The sequence below is a fragment of the Pectinophora gossypiella genome, chromosome 10, assembly GCF_024362695.1.
Source record: "Pectinophora gossypiella chromosome 10, ilPecGoss1.1, whole genome shotgun sequence".
NCBI classification, from domain to species: Eukaryota; Metazoa; Arthropoda; class Insecta; order Lepidoptera; family Gelechiidae; genus Pectinophora; species Pectinophora gossypiella.
Genome location: NC_065413.1, coordinates 6,013,685 through 6,023,543, shown reverse-complemented (window position 1 = coordinate 6,023,543; position 9,859 = coordinate 6,013,685). Strand labels below are relative to the sequence as shown.

General features: G+C 35.5%; 1 protein-coding gene across 7 annotated transcripts; it reads left to right on the top strand.

Annotated features, from left to right (window-relative positions):
- Positions 1 to 339: 339 nt before the first annotated feature.
- On the top strand, positions 340 to 9,572 carry LOC126370201 (zonadhesin-like). Of its 7 annotated transcripts, XM_050014972.1 has the most exons (19): positions 340 to 468; positions 1,098 to 1,298; positions 1,995 to 2,189; positions 2,788 to 2,979; positions 3,820 to 4,017; positions 4,110 to 4,304; positions 4,417 to 4,614; positions 4,711 to 4,905; positions 5,063 to 5,260; positions 5,329 to 5,523; positions 5,681 to 5,878; positions 5,947 to 6,141; positions 6,299 to 6,496; positions 6,588 to 6,782; positions 7,271 to 7,468; positions 7,701 to 7,865; positions 8,372 to 8,401; positions 8,733 to 8,807; positions 9,225 to 9,572. In XM_050014972.1, the coding sequence occupies exons 1-18, from the start codon at positions 390 to 392 to the stop codon at positions 8,795 to 8,797; spliced, it is 3,090 nt and encodes a 1,029-aa protein (XP_049870929.1). In that variant the 5' UTR covers positions 340 to 389; the 3' UTR covers positions 8,798 to 8,807; positions 9,225 to 9,572. The 7 variants fall into 7 exon arrangements, with proteins under 7 accessions (XP_049870929.1, XP_049870930.1, XP_049870936.1 ...); XM_050014973.1 differs by lacking the exons at positions 4,110 to 4,304; positions 4,417 to 4,614; XM_050014979.1 differs by lacking the exons at positions 4,711 to 4,905; positions 5,063 to 5,260.
- Positions 9,573 to 9,859: the final 287 nt, after the last annotated feature.

Below are 9,859 nucleotides of genomic sequence, written 5' to 3'. Positions count from 1 at the left end.
GATTTTAAATAATTTTGGCTGCTAAAATTTATCAAAACAGTAACAAAACATGTATTTCATATTCAATCTATTACAATGAATCATGAACTCGATGAAGCGAATAATTAAATAAGTAGGTACTTATTATACATTAAATATTTACTCTTCCGTACGTAAATTGTTGAACAATTTAATGAAAAGGCAGCAGTTCGGTAGCATAAAGGGGTTAGTATTGGCACAAGTGTCATATCAGTTTTGTGCATCATTAATCTATTCATTTAACGAGAAAAAAACAAGTATTGTTGCAAGTTTCTTTGTTGAAACATTTTTTTATGTATTGTTTTATTTGTTTCATGCAAGGTTACAATTGTTTCCGATATTTTTTTCCCGTCACTTGAGGCATCATCGTGATGTGGATAGCACTGCTTTTGATAAGCTCTGTTTGGGCTACCAATACTCCAACAAAAACTAAATGTCGTTTTCCTTCAGGTAAGTTTTAAAGTTATCTCATTAGGTTTGTATGTTATTTAATCGTTAAATAACCTAATTACTTTTAATTCTTGGTACACCTTCCCTGATCGATACTATTGATACTATCAATACTGAGTTTTCGTAGTCGTGTTCTGACGTGCATGGATGGATGTTCCACTATAGCAGGACGTATTGTTATTGAAGTTTTGTAGCTCCCTCGACTTCAATCTTAATTTTTTTTTTTTATATAGCACTGCAACTACAGCTTCCGTGGTCTATGTGGGTAGAGCGTTACGCTCACGATCTAGAGGTCCGGGTTCGATTCCCGATGGGCACATTGTCGAAATTACTTAGTAAGACTGTCTTTTGTTTGGCAAGGACTTTTCAGGCTTGAATCACCTGATGGTCCGAAAAAGTAAGATGATTCATTCAGTAAAAACACCTCCATTAACCCGCAGTGGAGACGCGTGGTGGAGTATGCTCTATACCCTCTCCGGTTGATTGAGGGGTGGCCTGTGCCCAGCAGTGGGACGTGTATAGGCTTTTTATGTTATATATGTATATAGCACTGTTTCTTATTAAGGGTAACTATTTTTTTATAATCTAATTATAATAATTTATGCTAACGTATTTCTTCTTCCTTATAGGAGTATACAAACCCCCAAAAGCACCGCCGAATGAATATTACGAATTATGCCCTAAATTGTGCCCAACCGAAAACTGCTCTGCTTTGTGGATGAAAAGAAAATGTCCACCAGAACCGAAATGTTGTCCACCACCAGCTTTTAGATGCAAAGAAGGCCTATACAGGAATGATGAAGGGAAATGCGTCACTTCATATGAGTGCAGTAAGTACCTTGTATACACAATCTACAAAATTCTAAAAAATAATGCGTTATGATTGAAAGTATGTTATCTGGCTGGTAACGATGTAATATCAAATCCTTATAAGGTAAAGATATAAAGTCACCATGTGTATACTTACACCCATTTTTTATGAGGGTTTCCGTGGTCCAGTGGTTGAGCGTTGGGCTCACGATCCGGAGGTCCCGGGTTCGACTCCCGGTGGGGACATATCACAAAAATCACTTTGTGATCCCTAGTTTGGTTAGGACATTATAGGCTGATCACCCGATTGTCCAAAAAGTAAGATGATCCGTGCTTCGGAAGGCACGTTAAGCCGTTGGTCCTGGTTACTAGTTACTGACGTAAGTAAGTAGTCGTTACATGAGCCATGTCAGGGGCCTTTGGCGGCTCACACCAGAGTTGATCGGGTTGGGAATTCACCTCACAACCCACACGATAGAAGAACATAAGGGTACTTCAACCTTTATTTTTACTTTATAGGGTAAATCGCACGCTTTATGGTTGATACTCGTATTAAATATCAAGCATGTAGCATCAAGCATGTGTAGCCTTTTATCTGATATACGTTATTTTTTATCATCAAAATCGTACATAAATTATTAAAATTATTACACGAGTCGAGTTTTCTTATAATTACTTAAAAGCGGGACATGATTATGTAAAAATATTTATTCCAGCTGGTCAAACGCCGCCATGCGGATACAACGAAGAATGGGTAACAGAAAAAACATGTCCGCCAAAGTTTTGTAACATATCTTACACGGAATACAAATGTATAAAAAATGTCCCAAAAGAATCCGGATGTGACTGTATTAAGGATCACTTGAGGAATTCCAGCGGAATCTGTGTACCATCCAACGAATGTGATAAACGTATGTATTTAATTATTAGAAATAGTATTTATAGTAATAAATAAAACGCAAACGGTGGTCTAAAAATGCCACATCGTTGCAATTCATCTAAGAAAGCAATGTTGCTATTTTGACGTTTGTTTGCATTGCGTACTTACTTTTCTTAATTTTGAATTGCTTAGATGGGGCATTTTTACCCCCATGTTCACCGCGACTGTAATCTGCATACACGAACAATAAGCTTACTTTAAATATAATCAAAACACATAATACCGGGTTCTTACCGCGTTAATCAGGGATATGAGACTCCCGATATTTCAACTCTGTTGCAAGTGCCATGATCACGGAACCATTACAGTAACAGGTAAATAGTATTTGATTTAACATAAATGAAAGTGAGAGAAAACATAATGCAAAAGAGAAAGAGGGGTTAGCCCAATGAAGGTGACAGTGATAAAAATATAAATATATAAATTCCATACATTTTTATCACTGCTACTGTTGCTATTAGAAATATCATATATTTCGTCAATCCCATTAATTTTATCACTGTCACTGTCGATTGTCATAACCGTTTGCAACTTGGCTAATCCTCCTGGTCCACTATTTTTTATTTCAGCAAAGCGATGCGGTGCTAATGAAACTTTAGTGGATTATATAAGTTGCCCGCCGTTGGCTTGTAACATCAGTTACACTTCATATATTTGTGATCAGCCTCGTCGCCCATGTAAACCTCCCGTATGTGACTGCAAGAAGGACTATCTGCGGACTGACGATGGCATTTGCGTCTTAAACAATGACTGTCCACCACGTAAGTATATGCCAACTAGCTTAATTAATAACTAATTAGTGGAACGTCTGTTTAGTGAATGATATAGAGTTTCATTTTTGAAAAAAAAAAATTTAGACTCGCGTTTGATCATAATCTCACCTGATGGTAAGTGACGATGTGGTCTAGGATGGATCACTCTTAGCTAGCAAACGCTTCCAAGTCTAGGACTTATGGTCAAAATTTTATCGTTATAGAATAAAGGTATTCTTACCGAAGAATGTCGTAAGTGTTTATATTCAATAAACTAGTATCAAATCATGTTAATCTCAACAAAACTCCCATATTACTCGTATGAATCATTCTCTACGCATTTTATAGAATATCCAGCTGGAGTCCAGCTGTTATGTTTCTTCATTGTTTTCTTTGTTTATAGGTCCAATAGGTACCCTTGTACCAGACATTATGAAGTATGGTACTCATGTCCAATGTCTTGTTTTGCCGAAAGTTGTGAACATTTCGATAAACAAAAATATCCTTGTTTCGGAAAATTGTGAACTAAAATATGTATGCGCTTAAAATCATTTCAAGAACAGCTCTAAATATTAACTTACCTATTATCTCTCTTCAAAGGCAAGTGGTCCCGCCCTGCTGACCTTATTTTGAACAATGACAATGCACATTAGCATCATATTATATTTTTCATCACTAAAATATTAAACATTTTGCGTTTTATTTATAAGAAATTTTGCTATTGATTGATAGTACGTTACAGAAATATACTGATATCATATTTCTGTGATACGGTGTGCCAATGATGGAAAGAAAATTTATTTTTCGATTATACACATGACATATAATGTTAGATTACGATTTTTACAGCTAAACCACCTTGTGGAGAAAACCAGACAACTGTAGACTGCACTTTTAAATGTCCGTATCACTACTGCCCGCATAGTGATGACCGTACAGAATACGCTTGCAAGCCTCCTCGAGACTGTCCTTCTGGGTGTGGCTGTAAGATTGGATATAGATACAAAAGTAATGATGACGAAACTTGCATACTAGCTGAAGACTGTCGTAAGTTATTCAAATTGAAAGATTTTTCTGGTTCGAAATACCATTCTTTTAATATGGACCTTTATCATATGGAAAAATATTTCTTCTTATAGCACCAGTAGAATGTACACGAGCCAATGAAGTGTGGGATCCGTGCCCGGAAGGATGCTGGACTGATTCTTGCGATGACGCAGATAAAAAAAAAGGAACTTGCAATGAATTAGTTCATAACTGCCAACCAAAGTGTGTCTGCCAAAAGGGATATTACAGAAACGCAGCCGGTGTTTGCGTTAAAAAATCACAGTGTTGTAAGCATGAATATTCAATACCACCGACCAAATGACTGCAATCTGCTCGCAGTGTTATGTTTAATTATTTCATATCAATACATGAAATTTATGAAAAGCCTTCATTTTACAGACGAGCCAGTATGTGGTAAAAATGAGACGAAAGTTGACTGCACTTTTAAATGCCCCCATCACTTTTGTCCGAAAAATGATGAACTTGTGGAATATGCTTGCAAGCCTCCTCGTGACTGCCCTTCTGGATGCGGCTGTGCGCTTGGCTACAGATACAAGAGTTCTAAAGACCTAACTTGCATACTTGCTGAAGACTGTCGTAAGTATTTTCGGTAGAATCCCACATTCTTTCATATATTAGGGAAGCAAGCATGTGCATGAGCGAGCATGACTACTAAAACTTTAATTTTTATAGCACCAGTAAATTGCACAAGACCTCATGAAGTGTGGAGTCGATGCCCAGTAGGATGCTGGACTGATTCTTGTGAGGATGCAGACAAACAAGGAGGCACTTGCAATGAATTAGTGCACAACTGCCAACCAAAATGTGTTTGCGAGAAAGGATATTACAGAAACAAGTCTGGCGTTTGCGTAAAGAAATCGAAATGTTGTAAGTACGAATTCAATATTATGTATTTCTGTGTAATCTGTTTCTTTTTACGAAATGTTAATATGATATTTCAATTTCGCTCAAAACTTAGAAACAACTGAACCAGCGACGTAAAAGTTACATTTTATTTGATAGCATTAAAGTTTATTTTTTACAGATGAACCGGTATGTGGAAAAAATGAGACAAAAGTTGATTGCACTTTTAAATGTCCGCATCACTTCTGTCCAAAGAATGATAATCAAGTGGAGATTGCTTGTAAGCCTCCTCGTGACTGTCCTTCAGGATGCGGTTGTGCCGTTGGCTACAGATACAAGAGTTCTAAAGATCAAACTTGCATACTTGCTGAAGACTGTCGTAAGTATTTTCGGTAGAATCCTACATTCTTTCAAATAATATGACTACTAAAACTTTTATTTTTATAGCACCAGTAAATTGCACAAGACCTCATGAAGTGTGGAGTCGATGCCCAGTAGGATGCTGGACTGATTCTTGTGAGGATGCAGACAAACAAGGAGGCACTTGCAATGAATTAGTGCACAACTGCCAACCAAAATGTGTTTGCGAGAAAGGATATTACAGAAACAAGTCTGGCGTTTGCGTAAAGAAATCGAAATGTTGTAAGTACGAATTCAATATTATGTATTTCTGTGTAATCTGTTTCTTTTTACGAAATGTTAATATGATATTTCAATTTCGCTCAAAACTTAGAAACAACTGAACCAGCGACGTAAAAGTTACATTTTATTTGATAGCATTAAAGTTTATTTTTTACAGATGAACCGGTATGTGGAAAAAATGAGACAAAAGTTGATTGCACTTTTAAATGTCCGCATCACTTCTGTCCAAAGAATGATAATCAAGTGGAGATTGCTTGTAAGCCTCCTCGTGACTGTCCTTCAGGATGCGGTTGTGCCGTTGGCTACAGATACAAGAGTTCTAAAGATCAAACTTGCATACTTGCTGAAGACTGTCGTAAGTATTTTCGGTAGAATCCTACATTCTTTCAAATAATATGACTACTAAAACTTTTATTTTTATAGCACCAGTAAATTGCACAAGACCTCATGAAGTGTGGAGTCGATGCCCAGTAGGATGCTGGACTGATTCTTGTGAGGATGCAGACAAACAAGGAGGCACTTGCAATGAATTAGTGCACAACTGCCAACCAAAATGTGTTTGCGAGAAAGGATATTACAGAAACAAGTCTGGCGTTTGCGTAAAGAAATCGAAATGTTGTAAGTACGAATTCAATATTATGTATTTCTGTGTAATCTGTTTCTTTTTACGAAATGTTAATATGATATTTCAATTTCGCTCAAAACTTAGAAACAACTGAACCAGCGACGTAAAAGTTACATTTTATTTGATAGCATTAAAGTTTATTTTTTACAGATGAACCGGTATGTGGAAAAAATGAGACAAAAGTTGATTGCACTTTTAAATGTCCGCATCACTTCTGTCCAAAGAATGATAATCAAGTGGAGATTGCTTGTAAGCCTCCTCGTGACTGTCCTTCAGGATGCGGTTGTGCCGTTGGCTACAGATACAAGAGTTCTAAAGATCAAACTTGCATACTTGCTGAAGACTGTCGTAAGTATTTTCGGTAGTATCCCACATTCTTTCAAATAATAGGTAAACAAGCATGTGCATGAGCGAGCATGATTTGTGATTATTTTTACAGCTCCAGTAAAATGTACGAGACCAAACGAAGTATGGAACTCATGTTCATCTAGTTGCTTGGCAGAGTCTTGCCAAGATCTTGAACGTCCAGAAAGTGTTTGCAATGAATTTGTTAAAAGCTGCATACCAAGATGCGTCTGTCAAAAAGGCTACTACAGAAACGAATCTGATATTTGTGTTCCAAAATGTGACTGTAGTAAGTACATTTAAGTTTGTATATTACTTAGTAAAGAATGTAACCGAGTGAAAGTCTAAATAGCAAATTCAACACACAGCCATACTTAATTGAAAAATAATATACACGGATCTGTCTAATGTTGTTAAAATCACGATTAAGAATGCTATAATTACAAATATTATTACAATGCAATACAATACTGCCGCTAGATGCGGGCAGCGCAGGACCGATCGTCGTGGAGATCCTTGGGGGAGGCCTATACCCAGCAGCGGGCGACGTACGGCTGATAATCAAGATGATGTCAATACAATACAATACAAATACACTTTATTGCACCAAAATAAAAAGAAATAATTACAAAAAGACTCTTAATTAAGTACATGGCAAATTTTAATATTAATATTATTTATTATTATTTTTTATTTTTATTTATTTATCGTTGTTACAATTTAATGTTACATTTTAAATAGTTAACAGTTATTATATTATAATTATATATTTTTTAGAAAAATGTCCACCGAATCAAAGATATGTTGGCTGTAAGGTCCAATGTCCTTACGATTATTGTCCCATTGATGACAACCGAGCAGTTGTTGCCTGTGACCCACCCCCTCCCGAATATTGCCGAGGAGGTTGTATTTGCAACCTGAACTACAAAAGGAAGAGTTACAATAATGATACCTGTATCCTTGCTCGGAAATGCCGTAAGTTCTATTTAAGTATTATAAATCCCACTAATTCAGAATTTCCATAGGCTAGAAGCTGTAATTAATTCTAGAGTTTTTGACTCGAGATATCTACACTATATTATAATTTTCTATAAAGCACTCTAGATTTGTACGACCAATTTTTGTCGTAAAAGTTGTAGCATAGCTTTCACTGCGTGAGAGATATTTGTGGCGGGTTTTAAGTCAATTTTGTCATGATTATTTTTAGCACCTGTGAAATGTACTAGACCTAACGAAGAATGGTCCCCCTGTCCGTCGCCCTGCTTAGATAAATCTTGTGAGGATGCTCGTCGGCCGGCAACGAATTGTAACTACTTAGTGAAAAATTGTCAACCACGCTGTGTTTGTCAAAAGAAATATTATAGGAATAATGCAAAAAATAGCGATCGGCACATTGTTAATACCAGGAATAAAAATAAACTTGCTTTACAAGTCAGTCGATTACATAAGATTACTAAATCTTTTAAGGGGCAATGTATACGTTTTTACAATAAGATTCCCATTGACATTCAGAATTTGCCTTTCAACTGTTTTAAGACAGTAGTTAAACAAAAACTTTACAAAAAAGGTTATTATAAAGTTAGTGATTATTTAGAAGATATGAATGCATGGGATTAACTGTCTGAGAACTGATATTAGGCAGCTAAATTACTCAATTGTATACCAATATTTTATGTTTATTTTTATTTTTTTAAAGAACGTCTAGGGCCCTGTGCCGAGGTTTTTCTTGCAGCTTCTTTTCCCCGGCTATACAGGTTGTGAGAAGCTGCAGTAGTTTTAGGCGGATGAGACGTTCGTTATGTAAAATTGACGATTCAAAGTGTAACTATGTTACCTACTGAATAAAGATATTTTTGAATTTGAATTTGAATTTGAATGATGACGAATGCGTGCCGTTGCACAAGTGCCGTAAGTAATATTTTGTTTATGTAATTTTAGCAAATAAGTTGCGATACATATCAAATGTTCTTGACGTGTTTCAAACGTTAATGTTATTACTTTTTGTACGGAGCATAGCTGCTATTCTTGTTATAAAACTATGCTGGGCAATCATTATTTAACGCTCATCTTGCTTCCGATACCTACTTTACAAAGAGGATTTCGTGATTAGTATTTAGTAATCGTGTGGTCGATTTTGTTATTACATCATGTAGTTGTTTTGTGTCATTGTATTTATTTATTGTTTCTTCGAGTTTGGATTTGTTATCTATTTTAACTATCTTATACCGTTCTTTTGCAGCATGCAAAACTGAAATTCCTTCAGAAAAAATAATTCCTCCGCCGCCGGAACGTGCAGATGACTAAATAACCCAAAGTAAGCATTCAAATAATATTTATCTTATCACAAAATTAAATAGTCTTTATTACAATATTAGATGGTTATCGATATGGATTAATAATAAATTAAGCGTCTATTAGGTTTCGACAGATTTTGGATAAACTGTAAAATAAAACCACACTCCAATAGCCCACATAAAAGCAGTTCACCTAAAAAGCAACATTGAAATGTGTCATTTTTGACCTTGCGCACTTACTTTTTAATGCGCTAAAAATTCAAAATTGAATTTGAGATAAATATCTTCTTTTACCGCCTTCTTCCGCTTGTCCCGCTTTCCTGGACCGGTGTGTATCAAGCTTAAAAGTTTCAACTTTCAAATCGTTAACAGATATAAGATTTTTTAGTATTTTGTGTTATTTTTTATAAAATATTAATTTAATTTCCTTTTTACAGCCGACGTTCAGAAACAGAACGCTCAACAGTGAATACATGAAGATTTATTTCATAAAATTATGATATTCTATCTCTATAAGTACTTAATCAAAATTGTTTGTCGTTTGTTTTGTTAATCAGGATTATAAATTATATACTTATCTTTAAATGAAAATATAACAAAAATCAAAAGTAAATTAATAAGTTACAAGTGCATGAAATTGCTAAGTTTCTTTTGGCCATAAATAAATTGCTTTTCTGTGAGTCAATCTACGCTTTTTTTGAACCATGATGACTTTTAAATAGGTATCGATATATTTTTAGACTTTAATAAAATTGTGAACATTTTGGAATAAAAATAATAAATTACATACATACATAACATACATAAACTCACGCCCGTAATACCTAATGGGGTGGGCAGAGCCACAAGTAATCAAAGACAACTTGCAGCCACTGTTGATACGATGTCGTAAGCTGGATAAAATATGATGAACCTTGTGGTGATAAGGGATCAGCCTATCGCCCATAACATTAGTCCATCATGTTAGAGGACACAATCCCTTTGTCGGTTTTTACGACATGCCCGGGAAGACAAGGAGCTGAACATTTTCTATGATTTTTATTTGCTCCCAGAACAGCACAGAAGCAAAAAT

Excerpts from the sequence above, each read along its gene's own strand:
- LOC126370201 (XM_050014972.1), top strand. The coding sequence starts at position 390 with ATGTGGATAGCACTGCTTTTGATAAGCTCTGTTTGGGCTACCAATACT. Across the intron at positions 4,615-4,710 it reads CATACTTGCTGAAGACTGTC|CACCAGTAAATTGCACAAGA; the intron begins GTAAGTATTTTC and ends TAATTTTTATAG. Across the intron at positions 6,783-7,270 it reads TGTTCCAAAATGTGACTGTA|AAAAATGTCCACCGAATCAA; the intron begins GTAAGTACATTT and ends TATATTTTTTAG.